The sequence below is a fragment of the Podarcis vaucheri genome (genome assembly GCF_965113315.1).
Source record: "Podarcis vaucheri genome assembly, chromosome: 9".
In the NCBI taxonomy this organism is placed as follows: domain Eukaryota; kingdom Metazoa; phylum Chordata; class Lepidosauria; order Squamata; family Lacertidae; genus Podarcis; species Podarcis vaucheri.
In genome coordinates, this window is record NC_138767.1 from 31,401,181 (window position 1) to 31,416,149 (window position 14,969).

Here is a 14,969-nt window from a genome sequence, read left to right on the forward strand (position 1 = left end):
CCTGCCATCTATTCCCATGTACAAATAACAGTGGAACTGTTAGTATGCCCCTTCCTAAGCACACTTTGTAAGAATTTGCTTTCAACTCCATTTTCCTGCTCTTTCACTGTGGTAGGATATGACAAGTCACAGTTTGGCCAAGTGTGCTCTAAGGTTTTACATCAGAACTGGAGAACCAATTACCGTGAGTGTTTTTGACTGGCAGAAATGTGCCACTGAAATCCCATTAGGCCTCTTGCTTTCCTGGATGAAAGACAGACTGCGTGAGTGTGTGCAGAAAATAGCCTACTGTACAATGATAAAAGTTATATTCATTGCTTGGCCCGCCTTTGCCTCTAGCCCTGCCTCCTGCTGGCACACGGCCCTCAGAAGGTGGCCCAGAAGGGAATATGGCCCTCAGGCTTAAGAAGATTTGTCACCGCTAATGTAGGAGAAGGTGCCCCTCTAGGTCCTTTGACATGAAGCCATTGAGAGCTAAGATAAGCACAAGTACTTTGAATTGAATTTGGAAATGGGCCAGCAGCCAATGCAGTTGTTTCAGAAATGGCAGATATATTCTCTTTGGCTGGTCCCTGCTGTATTTAGACTAACTGAAATTTTGGGGAAGTTTTCAAAGGCAGCCCCACTATGAAGATAGACATTCCCAGAGTGTTAATTTGTTGCAGGAAAAACAACAATGAAGAATCTTGTGGCACCTTTTTGTGAATTAATTATGGCATTTGCTTCTGTGACCACTTCATCAGAGGCATGTTGTTATTTTGTGTGTGTTGATCACAGTTTATAATTCACTTCCAACAAACCATGCACGTATACTTGTAAACTAAGGATGGCATTTCATTCAGCTATTGAGCTGGACTCAGCTTTCGTTGACTAATTTGTTAGTTTTGAAAGATGTCACGATACTCTTTGTTGAGATGTTGTTTGTGCTGGAGAAAAGAATGACTTGAGATGTGATTAGTTTCTTTGGGGCAAAAGAGAAGCTTATTTGAATATCTTATGGGATGTGACAGATTAATGTACGTGGTGAGGAAGAGAGCAAAAGAATTCTAAAAATCAGTTGCCCACCATCACACTAGTTTCCTCTGTGTTTTATTTTTAACGAAATGGTAGTGTGCAAATAAATATAAATATGGAATAAGGCATCTGGTGGCCTCTTTCTTCTTAGATCATATTCCTTCCGTAGCTCTCTGATGGGATATATGCACAAGGACACAGTGGTTAGTAGAAAGGATTATCAAATAGATGCTTGCCTTGCCAATGCAAACTATAATTGCCACATATAAGCTGGCTCAGCATTTTTGTGGCCTGCCTGTTTCCTTTCTTTTGCTAGGCAGTTAAAAAGATGTTGGAGGAAAAGAGTAGAAACAATGCTTTTTTTCCTAAGGAGAGGATCTTTTCACCCTAAAATACTTGCCAATTAGAAAAGAAATAAATCATTTTTAAATTGTTGTTGTTGTCGTTTAGTCATGTCCGACTCTTCATGACCCCATGAACCAGAGCACACCAGGCACTCCTGTCTTCCACTGCCTGCCGCAGTTTGGTCAAACTCATGCTGGTAGCTTCGAGAACACTGTCCAACCATCTAGTCCTCTGTTGTCCCCTTCTCCTTGTGCCCTCCATCTTTCCCAACATCAGAGTCTTTTCCAGGGAATCTTCTCTTCTCATGAGATAGCCAAAGTATTGGAGTCTCAGTTTCAGGATCTGTCCTTCCAGTGAGCACTCAGGGCTGATTTCCTTCAGAATGGATAGGTTTGATCTTCTTGCAGTCCATGGGACTTTCAAGAGTCTCCTCCAGCACCATAATTCAAAAGCATCAATTCTTCGGCGATCAGCCTTCTTGTAGCCCTGTTCTTCTATTGCAGCATAAACAACAAAGAGTCTTGTGTCATGTTAAAGAATAACAGCAGAACCTTTTGTAGACTGCAGACCATCTCATGAGATGCATGAAGTGTTCTCCTGAATTGCAGGCTTATATATTGCAGACACATGGTTGAAATTACTAACAGTAAGGTCAGAGGCAAACAAAATGCAGCAAAAATACAGGCAGTGATAACTGTGGTCATTCACAATAGAGTTGTTGATAACACAGACATCCTGGCATTGGTAAGTCAATAAACAAATACAGAGTGAGATAAAACCCTTTGTCTTGCTTTGTTCTGTAAGTGATAGCATTGAACTTCTTGATGTAATTCAACATATTTCAGGCTCCTTTTGAGGTTCCTGTGTTCCAGCATAGCCACCTTAAGGTCAGCCGCGGAGTGGCCAGGGAGACAGAAATGTTCCCTCACTGCTTTTTGAATAGTGCCATTTCTGATGTCTGATTGGTGTCCATTTATTCTTTTGCATGGAGATTGGCCAGTTTGCCTTATGTAGAAAGGCATTGCTGGCAGATAATGTCTTATATCTCATTGGAAGATAGGCAAATGCATGAACCCCATATGTTGTATTAGGTCCTGTGATAATGTTGCCAGGATAGGCATGAGGAGAAGTTGACATCTGCCTTTGCTGCAGCGTCTAGTCTTTGTGTCTGTATCTCTGTTATTTGGCCATGTGTTGCTGGCCAATAGCTGTTTTGGGTTGGGAGGTTGTCAATAAGCAAGAACAGTCCTACCACCTAAGGCCTGGGATAGGAAAGTGTCATTATTCAGACTGAGCTGTTGATTGTTGATGATATAGGTGTCAGTAGTTTCAGCTGTATGTGACAAGGGCTCTGTCATTTTTCCTCTTCCACATCTCAGACTATTACTGAGTACCAACCTGGCCTGGCTGGTCTTTCCCCCCAGCAAACTAAAATGCTAGAGCAATTGCAGTTCAACACACTAAAATACAAGAATAATAGCAATTCATTATTTGAAGTCCCATTCCAAAGATATCAATTAACAATACACACTAATAAATGGGGGGGGGGTGTCTTAGCTGCAGGGAGCCCTACTTCTGCCCGCACTGTGCACACCTTTAAATTCCCCACTGTGTGGTTGCTGTGTGTTTTCTAGGGCCACAAACACTACAACGCAGTTTTGTTAGTTGCCAACAGGCCCCCAAAATTGACAGCTTTACAGTTAAAACAGGCACGTGCAGGAGTGTAAATCCGAGGAGGAAAAAAGGTTGTGTCATTGTGGAAAAGAAAACAATAATGTGTGTTTTCTGGAAAAACTGAGGGATACCATTTATATTCTCGAAAGATGGATTACGTTAGTGTCGTCAAAATTTAATGACTATTTTGTATGTTCTGTAATTCAGGGGTCTTAGGCTTCTTTGTGTTGTCTGAGAAGGTAACACAACCCTCACATTAATATTATGCAGTGTTTTAATGTTAGATGCCGAGTGCTAAAATATCTGCAACAAACATCCAAAAAATGAAGCCATTCACATCTTTAAATTTTGTTTTGTTTTGTTTTGTTTTCAAATAAACTTGCCATATTCCTGAGTTTAAGTTGGGACTTCAGCATGTAATATTACGGTTGTATTTTATGGAGTACACAGAGTTTTCAGAATAACTTACACAACCATCTTGCTATTTCTTCCTTCCCTTCCTTTTCATCATTCCAAATGCTAGTTTCAAAGCCTCTCTTTCCATTAATCCTCTGTGTGCTTCGTGAATTTTCAGCATTTGTTCTCCCTGGTAACACAGCATCTTATGCAGGTTGCACAGCTACCTTAAAACAATAGCTAGATAGATGTTTACAAAGGACAGCTGCCAGTTGAACATTGTGAATTTGGGTTCTGGTGGTAAAATGTCAGCTTGTAGCTGAAACACAAGCTGTGTGTGATATATATGGTATTAATAAATAAACTGCAGAGCTTCGCAGCTGCAGTACCTTGAAACAGGATCTGGTGAAATGTAATAGGTTTGGTAGCACGACTGCTTGCTCTAGCTGTGCTCGTTTAAGGGCCAAAACTTGATTGGCAGCTGTGGCATATAGCAGTCATTCATCTTTGCTTTTCTAATGACCTTAAAATGGTTGTTGTCGATGTGTTAAAATTAATTATTACAACGCTGCAGCGTTTTTCTTCTCTCCCCGCCCCACCCCCCGTCCACCCTCAGGAAACCTCTTGGGCGGTTTAATTCTTTGAAAATTAAACTCTTAAGCTGTTTAATTCTAGAGTTTGTGCTTGGGATGCTGTATCAGCAATGTGTATGCTAATTCTTATGTTCAGAAGCTTTAAAATGCAGCTACAGAAAACTCCAGGTGCAAATTTGGCATAGGAGGGACAGACTCGAGGAGACCATGATTTACATCTTTGTAATTAGTTCGTGCTCAGTTCATTTACTCTCAGAGAAAGGGATTTTCCATGCCTTCTTCTAAAACGTATTAGTCCCAGAAGATACCATTAAAAGGTCCTTCGTGGAATTGGCATCTGGAAGGCTTTGTTTTGTGATGGGGTTGGGTAGAGAGGGAGAGAGTTGAGCTGCAGGTGAACTAGGAATGTGAACAGCCAGTAGGAAGTGCTGCTACTGAGCAGTTGGTAGAGGTGCAAGGAAATGTGTATATGCATAAGACAAATAAGGGAGTGTCTATTAATATGTACCTCAAAATTGAGTTGATGCCCAGTGGTATCACCCTACATGTGTATGCAAAGGTAAAGGTAAAGGGACCCCTGCCCATTAGGTCCAGTTGTGACTGACTCTGGGGTTGTGGCGCTCATCTCTCTTTATTGGCCGAGGGAGCCAGTATACAGCTTCCAGGTCATGTGGCCAGCATGACTAAGCTGCTTCTGGTGAACCAGAACAGCACACGGAAACGCCGTTTACCTTCCTGCCAGAGCGGTACCTATTTATCTACTTGCACTTGGACGTGCTTTCGAACTGCTAGGTTGTCAGGAGCAGGGACCGAACAACGGGAGCTCATCCCGTCGCGGGGATTCGAACCGCCGACCTTCTGATAGGCAAGTCTTAGGCTCTGTGGTTTAACCCACAGCACCACCCGCATCCCATGTGTATCTAGGCCATACATATTTGGTATCATAGCTTCTATCATGGGAAGGTACAACCTGAGTGAGATACAACATGGGCCAAGTTAGTTTCAGCAGCTCAGCTCCACACACGTACCTCTGAGGTCCTTCGTGGGAGCTGTTGGCAACTGCCAACCAGAGAAGGTCTACCTCCATCACAAGCTGAGTGAGTTGAAGCTGCTTGGCCCTGTTCAGAAGTGATCCAGCGGACTCTGCTGCCTTGTAGGCACAGGCTGAAGGGTGACACCAGGGAAGACCAAGGGTGAAAAAAGGAAATGCCACCTGAATTATCCTGGCACCAGAGGAACACCATGATTTCTGTTATTGATTTTTATTATGTGAATCTTTTGTAAGCCACTTTGAAAGCTTCTCAGGGCTATAAAGCAGGTTATAAGCATTCAAGCTAAACAACCAAAACATAAACAGGTGGGGGATTTATAAAATCCTACTTCCTGCCTTCATATATTTTGATATATAGCACATCCATGCCATACATTTAAAGCATCGTCATATGACTTTAAACAGTTTTGGCCTCTCCCAAAGAACCATGGAGACTGTAGTTTGTTAAGGGTGCTGAGATTTATTCGGAGACCCCTATTCCCACCATAGAGTGACTGGATGGCAGGAGAGATATTGATTATTAAACTACTCTGTCACATGTATGAGGGGAATACACTTAACAACTCTCAGCACCCTTAAGAAACTTCCCAGGATTCTTTGTGGAAACCATGAGCAATAAATTTCAAAGTTGCATAATAGTGCTTTAATTGTATAGTTTGTATAGTTTAATTGTATAGTTTGCATTGTATTAGAGAAGAGTTCGGGCAAGCATCACATAATTTATTTTCCCACTGAGCTTTTTTCTATTCATTAAATTCTTACTACCCTCATTCGGTTGAGACTTGATTTAAATTCTCCATTTCAAAAAATATATATGCCAAAATGTGTTGGATTTTGGCTTTCCTGATCAAAGAAGCTGGGTATTGTAATGCATTGTCATATCCACCAAAGAGTGGGAGATATGCAAATTTGTTGGATGAACAACACAAGTTTCAAAAAGATATTTGTGCTGGTTTTTATACTTGGATTATTTCCATCCATGTTTCTGAAACCAGAAATCTCTTGTCAATAGTGATGAAGTGGGTTGCTGAAGTACAATGACGTTTCTGTCTGTCAATCCGCTTATCTCTTTTGACTTTTAAGTTGCCCCTCGCTCTTCCCGCCCCCCCCCTTTTCCAGCCCTGCTAAACAATCAGCTATCTAATGTTTGCTGAAGGCAGCTCTGCCCCCCAACTATGCCATTATCTCCTTGGTGGTCTTCACGTTTTGGTGACCACTTATTGGTCCAGGCCTTCTGGGAATCCTTTGCTTTCACTATAGATAGAAACCATCTGTTCTCTGTCTTTTCTTTATTGGGAGATTATTAGTATGTGTCTACCTAGCAGTGGAACTCTAAGCTCTTGGCTTTTTAAACGCAGCATTGGCAAGCCCCTGAGAACTAAACAATCTTGCTTACACAGGAGAAGGAGTAAACAGCTTTGGCAAATAATTTCAGACGCTGCCATTAGTGTTTGTAAAAGATATAAACAGAACTTGTGAAAAATAAAATGTGTTTGGGTTTAAGCATGGAAAGGGAGAGGGGGGAGATCCAGAGAGATGTTACAACAACTTGCTTCCAATATTGACTTAAGAAAACACACAACAACCCTAATTCTCTCATACAAAGAAGGGCAAATCAGAACTCTTTTTTAATGCTAAAAGTTGCACTCTTTCTTTCTGGCTGTTGGACATGCCAATATGTAAACATTTCAGGGAGAATTTTACACCACCTCATCTTTATGTCAAGCAGCATTTAATGGTTGAATGATCCCGTGCCCCGGGTCTTGGCAGCTATCCTCCAGGGTCCAACTTTTAGGGATTACATTGACAGTCAGTCAGTGGACCATGTCCAACGTAAACTAGACTAGGACCATTTAAAATCAGTTACTATCAACAAGTCAAATTAGCTTTATGTAGGTTACAGGCTTTTTCTCGGAAGATTTCAAAACAATGTGGAATTTTAACCATCACGGGACTTTTTCTCTCATTTGTGTTTTCAGAAAAGTCCCTGAAACATCAGATTGCGCACTGCTTACCTGATTCAATGTAAAGTTAAGCAACTTGCACTACTTATATTTAATAAATGAATCACGAGCTTTCCCCCTTTCCTTCCTAGGTGGAAATAACTCTTCAGGATGTCAATGACAACCCGCCAGTGTTCCCTACAGATATGCTTGATCTGACTGTAGAAGAAAATATCGGAGATGGTTCTAAAATAATGCAGCTGACAGCTATGGATGCTGACGAGGTAGGATCTTATTGCTTCTTTGAAGGGTAGCAGGACACTTCTGTCACAACAATGTTGTTAGGCATAGATTTCCAGCCTTGTTTCTACTCCACCTACTGATTTTTGCCTGGAAGACGGTGGCGTGGAGGGGAAAAATGCAAGTGTTTAATTTTTTTCTGTGGGTTGAGACTGCCCATTCTATCCCTGCGCTCCTGATTCCAGGACTTTTCAGAACCCCATGTGGTCTCTTGTTCTCAGAGACTCCCCTAGTGGGGACCTTACTTAAATTACTTACTTAAAGTCTCTCAGCCCCACTCACCTCACAGAGTGTTTGCTGTGGGGGAGGAAGAGAAAGGAGAATGTTAGCCGCTTTGAGACTCCTTAGGGTATTGATAAAGCGGGATATCAAATCCAAACTCTTCTTCTACATACTGGGGGCTGCACAGAGACCAACCCCACCTGCCACAGCCCCCTCAAATAGATTCATGACATTTTGCAGAAATGTGTGAGGTGGCAGATTCCTAAGCACTGGAGAGCCACATGGAGGGTTTAAGGCACCATCCACCGCTGCACACATTTCTTCCTTTTCTCTGTGTCTGCCTTGCATGGCATGATTTTATTTATTTATATCTCTTGCCCTCTTCAGACATTGTCCCCTCATGTTCTTTTTTGGCACAGGATCTGAGTGCTGCATCTTGATGTTCATACCAGTAGCTTGACCACCTATAGTGCACATACATTCGTTTGCAATAAGGTTTCCACATGTCCCAGAGTTCCAAATCGTATGGAAATCTTCATGCATCCAGCTGTATCTGTGAAAGCTATGTCACAGCAGTCATTTATGTTAATTGCATAGTCACCAGTGGCAGGGCTAGCCAGCATGTCCAAAGTTGGGTAATTTGACAGTTATTAATGCCTGAAGGAAGTTTCTGTCACTGTGCCTATCTCCAAGAAAGCCTCTAAGCTTCAGTAGAGTGTTAGAAATCCGTGACATACAAAAACCTCTACATGAAATCTGTAGTGACATGTTTTAAAAAGTGTGCATGCCAAATGACGAGACTAGGTTAAGGCTTCTTTGAAACCCATTGCCTAAATGTGTAAAAGAGTGTTTTATATGACAGAATTTGATTGCTGCATTTGGCTAATATTCAGCTTAATGGGATCAAGGTGGTCACTATTTTGCAATCTGCACAGAAGGTGTAACATTTTCTCTAGTGCCATGGGATGAATATTAATGATAGCTATGATATCTCACAGCACAGTACTACTGTACTTCAAAAGTGTTGACAGGAAATTTCTAGATTTTCTTCTTACTTGCCTAATTTATAGGATTTGCTCCTTACCCACAGCAGCAGTTATGGTAGAAGAGTCTATAGCTGAGGCACATTGTTGTAAAAATGAAGTATCACACTTGGATGATAAAGAATGTAACACTTGAGTAATATAAGATTATTATTGAAAGAATCTGTTCAAACATTTTAATTATACTTTTATGGGTAAGTGTTCTACACATTGCACAGACATTGAGTATGAAAGTAATACTGTGGAATGTATCCCCTGAGTAGGCAAGGAAGTAAGACTACAGTGAATTTTTGTTCACAGAAATGTGGAGGCAAAATAAGGGTTTCTAGAGTCAAAGATTTCTCAAACCCCTTTTTATGTGTCATCTCCTGCCTTTTCACAACTACTGCACAGTGCCTTTTAAAAAAAAAACAAACCACCAATTTCTTCCTGAGAGAATTGCAGCCTATCAAGGATCATGTAGAAAATGTTACTTAGCCACACATCCAGTTACATTGGTCAGCATAACACAGTCAATCACAGTAAAAACTAGATGCACTATCTCACTCTGATGAGGCTTGATGATGTCATCACATTGACAAATCTGCTTGACTACATGGCTTTGAAGTCTTTTTGACCTTTTCTTGTCACTGTTTAGGGTGCAAATGCTCTGGTAACTTACACCATCATCAGTGGTGCAGACGACAGCTTCCATATCGATCCAGAATCGGGAGAGTTGATAGCCACCAAGCGTTTGGACCGAGAACGCCGTTCTAAATATTCTCTGCTAGTTCGTGCTGATGATGGCCTGCAGTCTTCAGATATGAGAATAAACATTACTATTAGTGATGTTAATGATCATATACCCAAGTTCTCCAAACCTTGCTATTCCTTTGACATACCAGAAGATACCACTCCAGGTGAATAGTAGATGTCATTACTGTCCTTATCATTCCTGCTTCCTTGTGCTTTTAACAGCTGTAGTAACTCAGACTTCTTTGGAAATATTATGTTCTTGTGCGGATTCAGCAAATTTAATACCAGTTAAATAATGAATGAAATTAAAAGGGCCAGGTATCTAGGCTTCACTGATTTGTCCATCAATTCTCTGCTTATGTTTTTGTTTACTGCATACTATGGACTCGCTGCCCTTGTCCCATAAAACTCTTAAATTGCTACTACAATTACTACAATTTGAAGTTGTCACTCTCAGAAGAGATAGGCAAATATATGCACATTATTGTCCAAAAGTTAGCTTGAACTAGCCCAGCTCTCTTTCTTCCAGGCTTGTACAGGTGGAGGAGCGAGAATAAGTTCACTAGATTCTCTCTGTTTCTTTTAAAAAAATATCATTCTTTGACTGGCATAAGAACAGATTTTAGAAGGAGTGAATACACATGCGATATCTGAAGCACTATATAATATTCTGTTTCAAGTATGAAGAGAAATTCAAAACCAGCAAGTGTAGTGATTAGCTGCTGACCGTTTATCATATCAGGAGCTCTTGACACACCTTTGCATAAGAGGCTGCGAAAGGAGGTTACGTTATCTCTTTGAAAAAGTTATAAATGTGAAATTATACTCTCAGAGGTCTATGAGGAAATAAGATAGTACACCATATTGAAACATGGTCGTTCCTTAAAGGAGTTTTACTGGACTTACCTTGAACACCATTTTTCCATTAAGAACATAACTGTATCATGCTTTTTTCCAAGGAGGAAAAAAAAGTTAAACTTCAGTTAAAATTTTGCTGGGCAGAAATTTTGGTTTGAATATATATTCAATGGCTTTGTTCTCGCATAACACTAAACTATGGATTAGTAAAACATTACCCTTCCAACTCTACAGTTCTATGATTCTTTGACATAAGTATGGGTTGCTGGCAATGAACAAACTATAGTTAAGCTGCTGCACAGAGTTCACAAATCACACCAAGGCTTAATGTGCTGTATGAACCTTGCCTAGTGGTTTAACAAGGATTTGTTTCCTACCAGCAAACCACAAACTGAAACAATGGTTAGTTGTTGGCTACAAACCATGGTTTGGCATTATGTGTGATATCAGCACTGTTCCTTAACCATGGTTTGTTTCACCAGCCCAGCCCAGAAGCTCACCAAACTAAAAAAATCTATGAGGCAAGAGCAGCTGGAAAAGAAAGAAATTTATGGAAAAACAAACTGTGGCTTGTTTGATCATTTGTGGAACAACTTGTAGCAAACTCACCATTTGTTGAAGAAACTATGGCTCAGTGTTATGTATGAACCAGGCCAGGGTATATTTTAAGTGTATATTTTCTCTTCCCCCCCCCAGGCTTTTTTTTAAAAAATAAGGTGATCATTTGTCCAACTTTATGGATTTGATTCTTTACAAATCCTGTTAGACTGATGAGTAGGATACAAATGCTCTTAAATAAACTATCAATTAAATACTGTTTATGGATATGTTGGCTTATAATAATGGATAGCAGGACACGTATTTTCTCTGACATGAACCACTTTGGTTTTTCCACCCTCCTAATTCATCTCTAGGTTCTTTAGTGGCAGCTATCTTAGCGACAGATGAAGATTCAGGTGTGAATGGAGAAATTACGTACACTGTGAGTGAAGACGATGGAGATGGAACATTTTTCCTCAACCCAGTCACTGGTGTTTTTAACTTAACTTGTATGTTGGACTATGAAGTGCAGCAATATTACATTCTTTCAGTTCGTGCGGAAGATGGCGGTGGGCAATCCTCCACTGTGAGGGCTTATTTTAACATACTCGATGTAAATGATAATTCACCAGTATTCAGCATGGCGTCATATAGCACATCTTTGATGGAGAACCAACCTCCAGGATCTACTATCCTTATTTTCAATGTTACTGACGCAGATGATGGTATGTATTTTCCCATTTTTTAAAAATGTGTGCATTTGGGAGTATATTTGCACATTTATTCTTTTTGATTATTATTTATTATTTATGCATTTTCCATTTTTTCCTGTTTACACATCGTAATTCACCATCAAACATAGCTTCTATACTGACCTCCCAACCTAGCCTTCCATGGCATTCTGGGCTGTCCTAATGATGCTGCATATTAGTTTAATAATCCACCCTACTTTCTCCCTTTTTATCCCTCATTGTATTTAACTGTTGTTCATAGGATTGCCCCTACTTGTAGATTAATTTTGGTGTCGTATTTTTTTTAATTTATTTTTTTTAAGTCACATTTGCCCTTTGTCTTTTTTTCCTGATCCCTTAATTTTCACATTTAATTTTGTACCTTACTACCATATGGGTATTATCTCTCATAAGGGGTCAAAGAACAGCAATTAATATAAAGTTATAAGTAAATATATTACAGACCTTATAATCAACATCACCCTTAGTAGCATCTGAAATAAATATCAAATAGTTTTGTTTCAATCACTAAGTAAATGGTAAATGAGGGTAGATGAAACTTTTTGAGGATTCAGTCTGCAATCCTATACATACTTACCTAAGATTAAATCCCACTGAACTCATTACATTTGAGTAGATGCACCTAGACCATTATGTCAATCAGAGCATTCATTTCAAAATGCTAGCCTGATCACTTTCCATTCCAAATAAGGACATAAGAAGCGCCTTTTGAATAAGGCCACTGGCCCATCGGGTCCCACATCCTGTACTCACAGTGGCCAACCACCTGTGTAGAGAAATTCTGCAAGCAGGACCTGAGCATAACAGCATTAGTTATGTTAGTAGTTGTTGTTATCTTTGACATCTGGTAGGAGAGAGTTCCACAGGGCAGGTGCCACTACCGAGAAGGCCCTCTGCCTGGTTCCCTGTAACTTGGCTTCTCGCAGTGAGGGAACCGCCAGAAGGCCCTCGGCGCTGGACCTCAGCGTCCGGGCAGAACGATGGGAGTGGAGACGCTTTTTCAGATATACTGGACCAAGACTTACTTTGTCAGCTCAAATGTGTTATTATTGCATTATATTATTAAAGTGGGCCATTAGAACATGTAGCAGATACATGGTGTTACTACAGAGCATAGACCATGCAATATTCAGTGCGACCAGTGCTTTTTTCTAGAAAAAAGGTGCAGGAATGCTGCCCTGTCCTTCCTGCTTCTGCGCCAGCCAAAGACGCAGGGCTGCTCTGTGAATTCTGTGAGCTCCCTATGCGTCTGCCCTGTCCCTTCTGCTTGCACACGCAAGCCTGAGAGACAGGGCAGATTGCAGAGCTGACACACAGGGAGGCTTCTTCTCAGAGCTGTTAGCCCAGGAGGCTGAAGAGCCTCATTAAAGCCGCGCTGCACCTCTGGCTCATGAAAAGACCCTCTCCAGTGCCCCTAAAGGATGTCCTCTTCGTGCTCCAGGGATAGTCTTCTCATGAGCCAAAGGCATGGTGTGGGAATTGGTCTGGAAGGTGCATTCTTGCTGGAAAAAAGCCCTGAGTGTGACCAACTTTCTTCAGGTTACAGTCATACCTCATGATACATCTGCTTCATGTTACGTTCTTTCAGGTTACGTCTCACAGCGACCCGGAAGTACCGGAAAGGGTTACTTCTGGGTTTTGCCACTCGCGCATGCACAGAAGCGCATAATTACGTCACATGCATGCACAGAAGTGGCAAATCGCAACCCGTACATGCGCAGACGCGGCTCTGCGGGTTGCGTTCTTTTCATGTTGCGAACGGGCCTCCGGAACGGATCCCGTTTGCAACCAGACGTACCACTGTATTGGGTAAATACTGAAAACGCCTTCTAATTTCAGTACTCAATATGCAGTGGTACCTCTGTTTACGAACTTAATTCGTTCTGGAGGTCTGTTCTTAACCTGAAACCATTCTTAACCTGAGGTACCACTTTAGCTAATGGGGCATCCCGCTGCCGCTGCCACATGATTTCTGTTCTCATCCTGAGGTAAAGTTCTTAACCTGAGGTACTACCAGGTTAGTGGAGTCTGTAACCTGAGGTGTTTGTAACCCATGGTACCACTGTATTTACACTGATAAGAATTCATATAAAGTATCTTATCGATATAATTATTTTGAAGATATATTATGGAAATTGTTGAGACTTAATTTAGGCAAGGATAGCCTTCTTCCACTGATTTCACTGGAAGAAGCATGGCTAATTTTGTCAATATAATGCCAATGTTTTCCTGTAAATGGATCAAAAGCTTACCCATGTCTCAACAAATACCCTAGAAAACATAATCCAGCTGTACTTTGAAACTTCATTCTCCTTAAGACATTGTCTGTTTCTGCATGTTCCAAGAATGAATCTAGAAACAACAGATTGGCAGGATTCTGGCAAATTTCCTGTTTTTCCACAGTATAAACAATGATGAAGATGGAAGGAGAGTTCAGATGCTAAATATCCAGTGTCATTTCCTGTTTAACACACCCTCTGAAAACAATAGTTATTAACTTAAGTTTTGGATTTTTTTGGCGCTCTATGAACAAAATGAACATCAAAGAAAATTAACTATAACTTTCAAATCCTGAACAAATAAATTATATTTCTTATTGTTTGATCCACTTTAAAGTTTAATTGCAAAGCAGCTTTAAAACCCAGTATTGCAAACTTTTATTGTATGACCAGGAGCTGATGCCAAAATATGGGGAAATGCTTATTGTGAAAATAATATCAGTTAACCTTCGAGATGTAATTTGACAATAATTGAAAGAAGGCTGCTTATTGTCTTGGATTTTAAAATTCAAACCAATTTCAAACACAATCTGATGTAAATATATGAATGTTTTATACTGAGACCATCAGTCCATTTAGCTCATTCTTTTGTGCTGTGATTCGCAGGAGTTTTCCAGGTTCTTGTTTAGAATTCGCGTGTGTGAAAAATTCTGAGGATAGCTGTATTTCTGTTCTTGTATTGGCTTGAGTAATGCCAATTAGCTGTTTTCTAATAGAGTGCAAACAAAATTGAATGCCTTCCCCATCCCTACTTTCAGCCAGGGCTGTGGTGAAATCCATTCCCCAATAATTCATTGGTGGTGATGAAAATGGGGATGTTTTGTTTATTCAGGGCGTTTTTGGAACCAATATTGGTGACCTGTATTTACCATTGGTGGCTAGAAACATTAAAAGTAGAAGAAAATTTTATGTTCTATGGTGGCAACAGAGCTCCTTACAATGGTAGCCAGAAGCTGGCCACAGTATCATATTTTATGTTATTCAAGTCTCATTTTACATCTACCCACTTTTTCAGGTTCCTCTATGCATTGCCCTCCTCCTAATATTCTGCCTCTGTAAGATTTTAATCCTAGTTAAATTGACAACTTTCCTTTTCCTCACAGTAACTGGATTGAAAACTGTTATAAGTTCCCTGAGGAACTAAACATTTCAAGATATCACACCAGCTCAGTTGATAAATGTGAAAGACTTCAGTGTCATGGCTCCAATTCAGTATTGATTTAA

The 14,969-nt window shown here is 40.5% G+C and overlaps 1 protein-coding gene across 1 annotated transcript in view; it reads left to right on the forward strand.

Moving 5' to 3' along the window:
• Positions 1-14,969, forward strand: part of FAT4 (FAT atypical cadherin 4) — a 138,870-nt gene that overhangs the window by 67,436 nt on the left and 56,465 nt on the right. Inside the window, exons 2-4 of the mRNA XM_082236843.1 lie at positions 7,169-7,300; positions 9,219-9,480; positions 11,089-11,439. Of these exons, the coding sequence (XP_082092969.1) occupies positions 7,169-7,300; positions 9,219-9,480; positions 11,089-11,439 (745 nt within the window). The remainder of the gene's footprint in view (positions 1-7,168; positions 7,301-9,218; positions 9,481-11,088; positions 11,440-14,969) is intronic.